At 38.7% G+C, this 14,184-nt stretch overlaps 1 protein-coding gene across 2 annotated transcripts in view; it reads right to left on the bottom strand.

Moving 5' to 3' along the window:
• Positions 1-13,193, bottom strand: part of nfic (nuclear factor I/C) — a 792,066-nt gene extending 778,873 nt beyond the window's left edge. For both annotated transcript variants that reach the window (XM_072594043.1, XM_072594046.1), the window contains exon 1: positions 13,114-13,193. In XM_072594043.1, coding sequence (XP_072450144.1) covers positions 13,114-13,188 — 75 coding nt within the window. In that variant the 5' untranslated portion in view covers positions 13,189-13,193. The remainder of the gene's footprint in view (positions 1-13,113) is intronic.
• Between the last annotated feature and the right edge of the window lie 991 nt (positions 13,194-14,184).

The raw sequence follows: 14,184 nt of genomic DNA, 5'->3' as shown, positions 1-14,184 counted from the left end.
CCCACAACAATGCTGTTGACTCTCAACTGCCCTCTGGGCAACTAAAGATGGGAAATAAATGCTGGCCAAATCAGTTATGCCCTAAAGTCATGAATGAATTTAAAAAGAAAGTTGACATCTCTTGAACATGTGCCATCTTTAAAAGGCCACAATGCACCTGGATGAGCACTGGCATTCTGAAGCTACTCAGCTCATTGCTGGATACCGTAGTCTTCTTACAGGAACCTGGAGTTCTGAAGGAAGGGCCGATGCAAAGGAGACACTTCAAAGTGGTAGTAAAATGGCGACCATCAGATGGAGAGAGGAAATGACATAATTGAAAAAAAAACCTGGCAAAGTGGTTTTAGAGAGGGCCTTCAAGAGTAGGACACAACCTATGCTGAGCAAGAACAGTTGAAATGGACTAGGGCCAATGGAAGGGTCTTGTTGTTTATTGCTCTGCACAGGTCTTGAGTAATTAAATCAAAGTAAATTTCATGTCACCTCATATTACTCATATACTTCCAGTGCAGTTACAAGACTGGCATCTGCCTGAAAATGTAGAAAATTTCCCAGGTATATCCCAGGGCCGACATAGTGGCTTGGTGGTTAGCACTGCTGCCTCACAGCACCAGGGACCCAGGTTTGATTCCAGTCTGGGGGACTGTGTGTAGTTTGCACATCCTCCCCATGTCTGTGTGGGTTTCCTCTAGGTGCTCCCGTTTCCTCCCACAAGTCAAAGATGTGCAGGTTAAGTGAATTGACTTAATTGCTAAATTGCTAAAATGCCCATAGTGTTCAGGGATATGTAAGTTAGGCAGGGATAAATATAGGGGACTGGGTCTGGGTGGGATACTCTGAGGGTTGGTGTGGACTTATTGGGTTGAAGGGCCTGTTTCCGCACTGTAGGGATTTTAGATTTTAGATTTTAAAAACCCAGGACAAATCCAACCCAGCCAATTATTGCCCCATTAGTTTACTTTCAATCATTAGTAAAATGATGGAAGGTGTCATCAACAATGCTACAAGCATTAGTAGTACCTGCTCAGCAATAACCTGCTCAGTGATGCCCAGTTTGTGTTCTGCCAGGACCATACATCTCCTGACCTCATTACAGCCTTAGTTCAAACATGGATGAAAGAGTTGAATATAGAGTGGAGGTCAGAGTGACAGCTCTTGACATCAAGGTTGCATTTGACTGAGTGAGGCATCAACGAGCCCTCGCAAAACTGGAATCAATGTGTATCAGGAGGCTGACTGGAGCCATAGCTGGCACATAGGAAGATGATTGTGGTTGTTGGAGTTCAGTCATCTCAGCTTCAGGACATCTCTGCAGGACTTCCTCAGGGTAGTGTCCTAGGCACTTCAAATTCACTTGGTCTATTTCAGATACCTCCCTTCCCTTTCTTGACCTCTCTGTTTCCATCTCCAGAGACAGTCTACGGACTGACATTTATTATAAACCCACAGATTCCCACAACTACCTGGACTACACTTTCTCCAACCCTATGTCCAACAAAAACTCCATCCCCTTTTCCCAATTCTTCCGCCTCCATCACATCTGCACTCACAAAGAGACATGCCACTCCCAAGCATCCAAGATGTCCATCAATTTTAAACAACATGCTTTCCCTCCTCTGTCATCTAGACAGTCGTCCACCACACCTCCTCAATTCCATGCTCCATTCTCTAAACCCAACTCCCCCAAAAGTAATAAAGGCAAGGTCCCCCTTGTCCCCACCTATCACCCCACCAATCTCTGCATCCAATGTATCATTCTTAAATACTTCCATCAACTCCAGTTAGACCCCGCCATTCAGAATGTCTTCCCCTCCCCACCCCTCTCTGCCTTCCGCAAAGACTGTTCCTTCGCCAATCCTTGGTTCATGGCACTCTCCCCAACAAACCCTCCAAACCCCCTTGGTACCTTCCCCTGCAACAATAAAAGATACAAAGCTTGCTGGCATGCCACCACCTCCTTACCTCCATACAGGGTCCCAAACAGTACTTCAGTTGAGACAGAGGTTCGCCTGCCTCTCCTCCAACCTAGTTTACTGTATCTGGTGCCCCCGATATGGTTTCCTCTACATCAGGGAGACCAAATATAAACTAAGGGAATGTTTCACTGAGAATCTCAGCCAGGTCCGAAGGGGCCAACCTGATCTCCCCATCACCACCTGTTTTAATTCACCTTCCCACTCCCTTTCCAACGTGTCCATCCTCGGTGTCCTCCACTGCCACAGCAAATCAGACCGCAAATTGGAGGAACAGCACCTCGTCTTCCACCTGGGCAGGCTACAGCCCAGAGGATTCAGCATTGAGTTCTCCAATTTCAGATAACCTTCCCACCCATCCCTCAGCTCCCTTTCCAGTCCCACCTCCTCCCTTCCATTCCTCTGACCGACCCTTCCTTCCAGCTACCAACACAATTCATCCCGCCGTTGACCAACCAGGTCATACCCTCTACTTAGAGTCATAGAGTCATAGAGATGTACAGCATGCAAACAGACCCTTTGGTCCAATCCGTCCATGCCGACCAGATATCCCAACCCAATCTAGTCCCACCTGCCAGCACTTGGCCCATATCCCTCCAAACCCTTCCTATTCATATACCCATCCAAATGCCTTTTAAATGTTGCAATTGTACCAGCCTCCACCACATACTCTGGCAGCTCATTCCATACACACTTGTGTTCACTTATCCCTACTTCACCACCCTGCCCCTCTTCCCAACCAAAACCCTTCCCTCCCTTTATCTGTAGCTCCCCCTACCTCCACCTCCATTCCTGAAGAAGAGTTACACCCGAAATATCGACTTCTCCATCTCCTGAGACTGCCTGGCATACTGTGTCCTTCCAGCCTCCTGCTTGTCTACTATGGACAGTAGCCCTTTGAATGAGCAGGAAAATGGATTTGAGGCTGAGATGCAATCAGATTCATAGTTCTTATGTTGTTGTGACGAGGACAATATGTTTTGACAATATACTGGTTGCAAAATTTGCTAACAAACAAAACAGTGTGCAAAGTTTGGGGTTGGAACTTCCCTCCAATTGTTTCCAGCCACAGGCCGATGCACTTACAGTAAAGAAAAATGTATTGACAACACAATATTAGTAGCACCAATATGAATTGAGTGCCATCACTTTATGTTATAGAATAACATGCTGGGACCAATTCCGTTGATATAATGTTCTTTAAAATGCTTTAAAGCACCTGTGATACTCAAGGCCCGTGTAATTGCATTTGCTTGACTCAGCATAGACCTGGATTTAATCTCTAATAGGGGTTGGCCAGGTGTACATTGGAAGTACTTTACGTGTGCTTCAAATGTTCAGGCCCATTTGAAACAGGGGGCTTGTGCTCCCAAGAAGAATTTTAAAAAAATTAATGTCCTACTCCTTCCAATACAGCCATCCTTTATTTCTCAAACTTCTTTCCTCGGTGATCAAAGGTAATCTTATGGCAGCATCACCTGAGGAGTGGTTTCTCTGTGACAATGTGTCAGGACTACATTGTCTCATGTTCTATTCTGCTTGAGTTCTCCAACTGAAAGCAAGTCTGATCCATGACTAGACCAATCCAGTTCCTTCCCAGCTTCCCAAGCCCCATGCTGTTGGTATAAATCCGATATGTCCAAACCAACAGGTATCCAAAGGAGTCCATGTTGTTGTGACAATGCACACTTTCACATGTTCTTGAGAAGGTGGTCTAGTGGTATTATCACTAGACTATTAGCCTAGAGACTCACCTAATATTCTGGGGACCTAGGTTCAGTTCGCACCATAGCAGGTGGTAGAATTTGAATTCAATAAAGAATGTAGAATTAAGAGTCTGATGATAACCATGAATATATTGCCATGAGAAAGCCACCTGGTTCATTAATGTCCTCTAAGGAAGGAAACCTGTCATCCTTACCTGGTCTGGTCCACAGTGACTCCAGATCATTCTGTTGATTCTTAATAGCCCTTTAGGCATTAAGGGGTGGTAGGTATAGGACAGATGTTAGAGGTAGATTTTTTACTCAGCGGGTTGTGAGTTCATGGAATGCCCTGCCAGTAGCAGTGGTGGACTCTCCCTCTTTATCATCATTTAAGCGGGCATTGGACAAGCATATGGAGGTTATTGGGCTAGTGTAGGTTAGGTAGGCTTTGGTCGGCGCAACATCGAGGGCTGAAGGGCCTGTACTGCGCTGTATTTTTCTATGTTCTATGTTCTATGATGGGTAATAAATGTTGGCCTCACCATATCCTTTAAGTGAACAAAAAAAATGCCTGGAACAATTTCTTTCCTTTATACGACTGATCAGGAATCTTTCTTACTGTTATTCTTGCAGTTAATGTCGACTAGAAGCATTTATAAATTAATGCACAACGTCTTTGGCTCCATTATGAATCCACTTTCCATATCTATCAAGTCCTGGATTGGGACTTGAAACCAATGTTTCCAACTGAAAGATAAAGATGCCATTCATTGCACAACAATAAGTGACCTGCAAAAGAAGCAAAGGTGACTTGAGGAAAACAAGTTTTCACACAGTGAGTAGTTAAGGTGTGGAATGCACTGTACTGGGGCGAGTTCAAGAGGGCAGAGATGATTACGTCGACAAAAGTCATGTGCAAGGATATGGAATGAAAAGCAGGAGATTGGCATTAGATAAAGATGCTCATTTAATGAGCTAATATAGTCATGGTGGATTGAATGACCTCTTTCTGCACATAAGACTTCTATTATTCAGTGAAGACCTGCCAATATTTGAATATTATATTATTTCATGACTTGCTATGAAATTGTTGAATACCATTTAACTTGTTGATTGACTGTACACAAGCACATAAAGTCAATACATTGATATTAAAAGGTGTGGGCATACTCAAGGTGAACTATTTGATTTTTCCACAGGTCAAGATACAACCAGAGATTCATCTTTTACAGACAAGTAGCATCTAAAGTCTTGAACCAAGGACCAGCATTGATGCACACAACACCGGAAAGCTAAATCCTTCAGAATCAAAGAGTACAACACTGAGCTCTCATGAAGTGGAGATTCTAGGTTGATAGTTAATGAAAGGCCATCTGGTCCAAGGAAAAAGCCTAGCACACTGAATGCTTCTAATCTGAGTATAGATATAAATTTGTTTTCAGCACATATGCATCTTTCTGCTTTTTCAGTTAGATCAATCCTACATATTAAAGCATTAGTCTGCAGGGTTAGCTGGGGCTGAGTGGGAAGAGTGCCAGCCCACAGAGACAGGTCCCATTAATTAGTCAGACAGGCAGCTCACTCATCAATAGTATCCTGGAGTTTTGCAAAGTTGCTTATAGTTGCTATGTTCCATTGTCAGGTTTGTGAGTTTGGAAGCAGCTTGATTTCAAATAGGCTTTTTTTTCCTTCTTTCACATTCAGAAGAATGTGTGCTATTTCCAATCACATTGTTTGCATGGGAATACATAATAAATGCGAGGATGCTGAGAAGCACCAAGAATTAGAGGGACCACTGGTCCCTTAAAGTTGTGGGACTGGCTCAAAAGGAATACAGTAGTGCCTCGACATACGAATGACCCCGTTCACGAACAAATCGGTTTACGAACAGGATCGTATGTAAAATTTTGCTTCAATGTATGTATGAAATTCACAGTACGAGCGAAGGTATGAATGCAAAAAGCCCGTGTACGACCACGTGGTTTCATTGTTCTGCTTTGCTACGCGCTTGTTGAACGCAAAAGCTGTTGGGCCCCCCGAGATCTCATTCAGTTCGTCTTTGGCGTGTGCGCTGTGAACAGCGTTTGTTGCTATGTTCAAGCATTCTTACACTATCCGAACAATGGGAAAAATTGATTCAGTTCGCTAACTTTTCGATTCACAAACCAGGTCCCAGAACGGATTAAGTTCGTAAGTTGAGGTGCTACTGCATGTGATAATTGCCTTTATTAGCCAAGGTATAGAGTTTAAGAGTAGGGAATGGTATAAAAAGTTTATTTGGTCATAACTAGTGGCCTAGTATTATTATCTCTGGACTGTTAACCCGAAGACCCAGATAATGTTCTGGGGACCCAATTTTCAATCTTGTAATGTCAGATGGTGGAATTTGATTTCAATTAGTATCTGGAATTGAGTCTTATGATGACCCCAAATCTATAGTCAATTGTTGGAAAAGCCCAACTAGTTCACTAATGTCCTTTAGGGAAGGAAACTACCATCCTTACCTGGTCTGGCCTACATGTGACTCCAGAATCAGTGGTTGACTCTTAACTGCCCTCTGGGCAATTAGAGATAGACAATGAATGCTGCCTAGCCAACAACTGTGAATGAATGAAGAAAAAAACACAAGAGTATTGTAGTCAGGAGGGATGTGATAGCACTGGAGAGAATATACAGGTGATTTACCAGAATGTTGCCTGAACTGGAGAGTTTTAGTCATGAAGAGAGATTGATAGACTGGGGTTGTTTTCATCGTGGAGAGGAGACTGGGGGGAGGGAGCACATGATGGAGGGATTATGAGGGATATCAGCAAAATAGATAGGAAAATTATTTCCCCTTCTTGGAGGGATCATTGATGAGGGGTATTAATGAGAGGTGAGGGGTATTAATGAGAGGCAAGAGGTAGGAGATTTCGAGGGGATGTTGGGAAAAACCTTTTCACCCAGAGGGTAGTGGAGATCTGGAACTCACCATCTTTATGTGTAGTAGAGGTAGAACCCCTCACAACATTTAGGAAGTATTTTGATATACATTTGCAATGTCAAGGCACACAAGGCTATGGGCAAAGTGCTGGAAAATGATTAGATGGTTGATTTTGACTGGTGCAGACCCAATGCCTTTTACTGTGTTGGAGACATCAATGACTCCATAAACTCTGCAGTTTTTTGATTAGCTCCAGACAATTAACATTCAGTTTGATTCAAGAAGCTATGTAGGACATCTTACAATGTAGCATTCACTTCTGTATGCTACAAATACAAACGCAGCCCTCATAGGCCTTCTTACCACACTTGATTTGCATTGACTCAAAGTTATGCAGTTGTCATAAGGATGATTATCCTCCAAGTTGCTAAGTGTTAGGCCATATGGACTCAAAGCAACCTTTCTGCAATCAGTCCCTCGTCTCGATACCAGTCCACCGTTTTAGCTGAAGGAAACCCTTTCATGCTTATGCTTGTTTCCTCAGTGAGTTTGCCCATGCACAGTATTATTACTGATGAAAACATTGAATCAGATAAGTTACACATAACATTATGCAGCCATTGTCTAAAGCTTAATGCAGTTATCTCCTGAGATGGTCCCTATGAGACTCTGATGGGTAATGTCATAAACCTGAGGGAGTGGCGATTGTCACTGCTACTTGTAGTATATTGCAGATGATTGACTATTCCTGTGTGATTGTGTGGATCAAAAAAGATATCACAATCATAAGAAGATACGAAGTATCAGCTTGAGTAGGTCATTTGGTCCTTCAAGTCTGCAACGTCATTCAACAAGGTCTTGGCCAGTTCACAGTCAGTGTTTACTTGAGCTGCTCCTCTGTTATGCCCAGGTTACCTGACTTTGTTGTGCAATCCCAAATGCCTGCAAATGTTTCTGCTGTGAATTAAGCTTTTCACGGTCTGTCTACACTGATGGTTTATCTTCTCCTCTTGCTAGTGCAAAGCAAGACTGTATATTTGTCAATCACAGTTTGATCCATACTTATGGACAGAAACTTCTGGAAGGTTCATATCTCTCACTACTGTGACAATAATTCCAAATCTCTGTGGAAACCAGGACACATTGTCGGTAGTTTCGTTAATATTCCATTGCTCTTAACTATCAGTGGTTTGTTTTTGGCAGGATTAGTGAGGATAGAAAACCTGGTGTTAGGTTACTCAATGCACTGTATTTCTGTTGTATAAAAAGAATGAACTCTGTTGTCATAGGAATTTGAAAGGGGTGATGATTTGGTTATTAGCTCTGATCTGGTTCATTAACAGAAGCTTTTTGAATTTCTCAGACTACAATTTAAATCATTTGGATAAAAGCAGAATGATTAAGCACAAACGTTAATCTTTCTTATCTCACTCACTTGGACTGATTTCATTGAGTTCTTTGAGGCCAGCTTATTATTTCATCTGTCAGGTAACTACTGGAGGAACAAAATCATTTCCTCCTGGTCAGACATAACAGTTTTCCAAATCATGTATATTAGACTCTTGCATCACTTCGTTTAATTTTTTTCAATTCACCACTGAAAGCGCTGCTGAACATTGCAAATAAAGTATAAACTTGTTCTATGTGATCTTGATATAGTGAAAAAATACATATTTCAACTATTGCTAACTTAAAAGAATATATTTCTCTGATATTTTGTGTCATTTCCTTATGAATAATCTCAGCCTTATTTAAAAGTGCTTACATTCCAGCAGTGCTACAATCTCATTAAACAAAATTACTTTAAGTCAATGCCAAGTACAAACTGTGATTGTGAGTGAATGTGACAGGAATATAATTTATTTCTAAAATGTCTATCAGATACAGTGGGGTAATGTGCACGCTAAATATTTTCAAAATAAGAATCTCTGTTTATGAAATTCTGTACTTCTAATGAGTGACGAAAGTTCTATTTTGTAATTTTATTCCTTTCTTTTATTTTAATGTATGGTTTATCCCAGACTGCACATTTTACCACAAATACAAATAAAACGCAGCAAAGGTATCCTGAATTAGATTCCACATCATTTAACACATCTAGTTTTAAACTTCAGCAGCCACAAACTAGTCTATGGAGAACTCTATAAAATAATTCAAATGTATTTGCATTTTTCAAAAGATATTTTGGTACCACAGTCAAAATATTTATGAGGTAAACAGTCCATCAAAATCATGTGCACAAAACTGATTTGTATTCACCTAACAGGAACTGACTTTTACACTTCTGTCCCTTTAATGAATTGTTATCATAGATTCTTTAGATTTGGGAAACAGTAATTGTCTGAGTATCAAGTACCTCACTACTAGCTACGACATTGTTTTACCAACATAGCATTTAACTATTTCACGTTAATCGAAATGCTTGCTCAGTTGTTCCAGGAGTAAATGAAAAAAGTTAACATTGGCTTCAAAAGTAATTCATTTTCTTTGAAGAAAACTTATTGAGTACTCAGATTATTCACAACTCACAATGCAACACAAGTTAATTATCAAATCTACACTTTGAATTGAAAATTGATCATTATTTTAAATAAATGATACACTTGTATTAAAAGTTCAAAATCAGTTTAGAGTTGCAAGAGTTTCAGCTTATATCAATATCTATATACGTCCCTGTTGTTTTGCCAGTCTTTCTCAATTTTTAGTCGACTATTCATCAATTCCATTCATAGTTTAGCAGAAATCAATAACAACATTTCAAGATATTTTCTGCGCACATTGGAAATCAAGAAATTATTGAAGTGGAAAATGCAAGAAAAATATGTTGACATATTTTCATTATATTATATGGAGCATGACGGCTACCTTGGCTGGATCACAACAAAGGACACTAAATTGAAAGTTCTCATGACATCATAAACTGCGAGAACAAAGTACAAACCATTTATAGCCAGCATCTAAACCCTCAGATTAGATTATACCCTTGAAATTGCTCTTTAGTATTTGTTATTATTGAGAATATATATATATAACTTTTAAATTTTATGTGGTATTTTATTCTCATTATATTTCAGCAGATTTTAGTCTGGCAGTAGCCAATAGTGTGGGTGTTCACATATATTACATGTTTCAAATATTGTTTTTGACTGTAACAACTAAAATGTTTAAGATACGTCAATCATATAGATCAAGAGCCAAAGGAATGATTATATTCAATTTAGACTGCAGGTATTAGTATTGGACTAAAGTATATTTAGCTACTTAGATTTTTTACAAACACAGCACTGTGTTTAGAAAGCTACATCTTTCTATGAAAGTAAGTTCCAAAAAAAGAACATTTTAAATGAAAAGCTTTAGTAGAGTTACCAACTGAAACCTACATGTTGTCAAGACTCTGCTCTTTTCCTTTTGACAAAAAGTATTTCTTGAATTAATTGTCATTTATTTCAGAAGTCTGACAGGTAGTTCTGAAAACTGCAAAATCTTAACTTGGCTGTGTTTATTTCTGTCAATCTTGAATAGATTTGATGATATGTCCAGAAAACTAGACAGAGTTTTCACTTTGGGTGCAATTATCAATCCAGGTGGAAATTGCATTTGCTTTTCAAAGTGCAATAATGAAGCAAATTTCTATTCAGGTACACAACATCACAAAGTAAAAGCTTCCATTAATTTTGTAGGATTTTAGAACATAGTTACTTATCTCTTCCCTTCACATTAAAGTAAATTCCCCATCTATTTGTGATTAGGACTAGAATACATTATATGAATACAGTTGAAAATAGTTAAAAGGTAGCATTTTTAAGAACAGCATCTAATCCGATACCAGTGAGTAATGGAATTTTCAATGCAATTTTAGAAAAGATATGCTGAACCATTTACTATTTTATGGTGTCACTAATCCGCTCCTTAATAAAGTGAATTTTTAAAAAAATTACAAATCTGTTCCCATTAATGCTGTTATACTTTAAGAAAGCTTAATTTTAAGACCCTTTTTAAAGACCTGCAAATGTGCACAATTAGAGAACATTTGTTATGGTGATTAAATTGATCTGGGAAAATGAACTGTTTTGTGGGCGGAACTGTCTTTCATAAGTAGTTTATAAAACTGGTGTAAAAGATTGTGGAAACTCAATTTGTGCTGGACGTAATTTGTGCTTGAAATTTCTTGATCTGTGCATTGGTTTCAGGTAATTTCCTTTGCAGAATTTCTTTCCCATGCAGTATGGGGACTCTGACAATCTAATCATGTACAAAGTTGCATTGGCTTTAGTAAATTTCTTCAAGATATCACTAACAAGTTTATCATTTTCTACATTATATTGGCTATATTTTGAAATGCTAAACAACATTAATATTATTTTCACAGATCATCACAATATAAATCAAACATCACTAAAAGCTACAGACGACACCCATGACCACGTTAACATTAATTCTCTGCTACACTCTATATTTTTCTTTCAAAATTGAGCTGATTAAAATCAAAATTGATTGCGTTGTGTTTTCTGATATAATTACTGATGAAAATACTTCTCAACTTTACAAGCATTTTTGACATGAAACATGGAGCAAACATACAGAATTTGCCTTATTTTCAAATCTGAAAACAATTTCTTGCAGTACTATTCAAACGATAATTAACTGGAAGGCCAAACAAACCAATCTTTCAGATGATGCACTGTATAGAGTAGGAATCATTGACTCCATTTCTAGAAGTTGTTTATTTTTGCATCTTAACTACACACATAACTGATTGCCAAACAGCAATGAGAAATTACTGGATACTAACAACTGTATAAACAACATTTTAATCTATTAAAATATACAAATACATCAGGGCATCATCAGAAACAGGGCCTGCTTCAAAATTCATCGAATCTTCCATTCTTATTTAACAGTTTATAGTCATTTAGATAAATCCCTTTTCAGATAAATCATTTTGATTCAACATGAATCCTTTTCTATTTCAATTAATCAGTTGAAACAGAACATTGCAATTTATTCTAAAATGATAGCAATTTCCTTGAAACAACTTGGCAAAATTGAATGCAATTTAGACTATTCATTCATGATATTAACAGAACACAATTGTTAGATTAAAATGATCTCAGACTAAAAATAAAATAAATTAAATAATGAAATATCTTTTCAACAATGAGGCAGTAATAAGAACCAGTGAATTTGGGAATAGTATTCTGTGTGCCATTCAGTGATTGTATAAGATAAATAACTGCTGGTCTTCTCAGAGAAATTAAGCAATTCTACCAGCCCAAATGAATCTGATATGCACAATCTGAATTCTCAACACTTAATAAATAGCTTAATACAAATTTACTAAAAAGACTCTTGATTATACTCTACTTTAAACAGGATGAATAGTGAAAAAGCTTTTCTAAAAAGTGCAATTTTCAAAATGTTTACATAATAACTTTAGTTTGTACGCGCTCACAATTCATATATGATATCGAAAGACTGCTCAAGATATACCCTTGTCTTAAGAGGCTTAAAACAGTTTTCATAACCTGACAAAAAGCATTGCAGAGACAATCACACATAACAAACAATCACACAACTGCTAATCACTGGAAGATCTGAACATGATAAAGACAAATAACCGAATAACTGTAAAACATCAAATGCTGAACAGACTTCACCAATAAAGCCACCCGTGTTACTGATTGCTATAGCACTACTCTCTGTAAGAATCACAGCTTACAACTAAATTGAATGGGGACTACACAAAAATATTTTGAGACAGTCTGAAGAATGATGAAATATCTCAAATATCAATAGCTAAAACTAATTGTACATCAGATCTTTATACGAGCCAGTGGATACAGACGACAGTTTACTAGATAGGGAGTACTTTTGAAGCACTTTAATGGGCAACCTAATGAATTATTTCATACAATAGAGATTTTTCCTCATCAATCACAATCACTACAACAATAATGGAAGACGGAATAAGTGTACAAGTTCATTATACGATTTAATTAATGCTAAGCAATATGTATCTTTAATATGCATTCAATAAATGGAGGAAATTTTAGAAGTCATGTTTTCATATCAAATTCTTCAACTGACTTAAAGCCATGCATCTTCTCCTTCAATACAATACTAACACTTTCTCATCCACAGCTGCACTGCACAGACAGCAGTAAAATATTTTCATCTTGTTTTCATCTACACAGACAATCCAGTGGAATAAAACACATGGGTTCATTTGAAATGTTGCCTTCCTATTAACAGAAATGGCATTACACTTCAGAGTCCTCTTGAACTAAAAGTCATGCCTACATCGATCTCGTTTGCCAAGCAGCATTTCAGAGATTCCCAAAACGGAAGAAACATATCCCTGCAATATCCACTTCTCAGTTAAAAGAAAGAACAGAGCCAAGGGATGCATGCGCTAAATTCTGAACACATTTCTTGTTATCTAACAATCAACTTTGTACACCAGCCATGAAACAGGGGACAGTTAAGAAAAAGACACTTGTTGCCAACTCACCATCCACCACGTCTTGGCTGACATGTCATAGCACAGCTGCCATTTGATGGAGCTGTCAGATGCCTTCCCAGCCATTATGTTGCCAGCAACCTTCATGTGATGCAGCTTGCAAAAGATAAGAAACCTAATCGAGAAAACATATGCAGCGGCATGTTAAGGCCAATGTAAGACAATCCTTATTATGCTGCATCATGGGTAGAGACGCTTTGCCCCCTAATAACCCAATCTTGCAGCTGTATTAACAAGCATATTAGGTTTTCTTAGGCTGCAATTTCTAGAAAGTGGGAGCTCCCACTATGATCTAGTGGGTGGTTACATGGGCTAAGAGGCAGTCCAGTTTTATTTGCATATTCTCGGTTCCACGCATTCCACTCGAGAATGGTTACCCCAATTGCACTTAGCGTTTATCATCAAAAGATATTTTATGACTGATCTAGATTTCAGTGGTTTGCTCAACTTGTGACTGGGACAGCCCTGTTTCTGTGCTCTGCACATGGGCCAGAACACACAGGTTGTGCAGACTGCTGGGAGGGAGCCGAACTTGCCACAGGCTATGACTTCTCACCCCATAACACCAGATGGAACTGGTTAAGGCTTCATTCCACATTTTGTTTTCACTATCTTGCTGGAAAAAAGAGAAAAAGGAACTCATTATCCCTGTAGTGAATTTATTCTGCACGTGTTTTACTGTGCAGAAATTGAACAGACCCTTTCACATCCGGCAGCAGCCTACATTACAAGTGCAACTGAACCTTAAGGCTTGCTTTCAAACTCTCATATGTTTTGGGTTTTCTTTATTGCCTCTGACGGGACAGTTATCTATAGTGAGGCTTGACTATGCCAACAGTGATATAAACTGTTAAAAAATGTGTGAGGCTGCCAAATTTCCACATTTTATATCTGTTAATCTGTGCAAATATAAAAGTTGGCATGGATATTAACACTGAAGCCACTTATTCCCCCTTGTCTGATGGAATGTTTGTTTTGTTTTTATGAGAAGATCCCTCATATATTTGGAACTGGAGTTGAGTTTCATGATTTATTAATTAGAGGTCTTTGTCTTCCAGGATA

Source organism: Chiloscyllium punctatum, chromosome 24 (genome assembly GCF_047496795.1).
Source record: "Chiloscyllium punctatum isolate Juve2018m chromosome 24, sChiPun1.3, whole genome shotgun sequence".
Lineage (NCBI taxonomy): Eukaryota > Metazoa > Chordata > Chondrichthyes > Orectolobiformes > Hemiscylliidae > Chiloscyllium > Chiloscyllium punctatum.
This window is presented reverse-complemented; position numbering and strand designations above follow the sequence as displayed.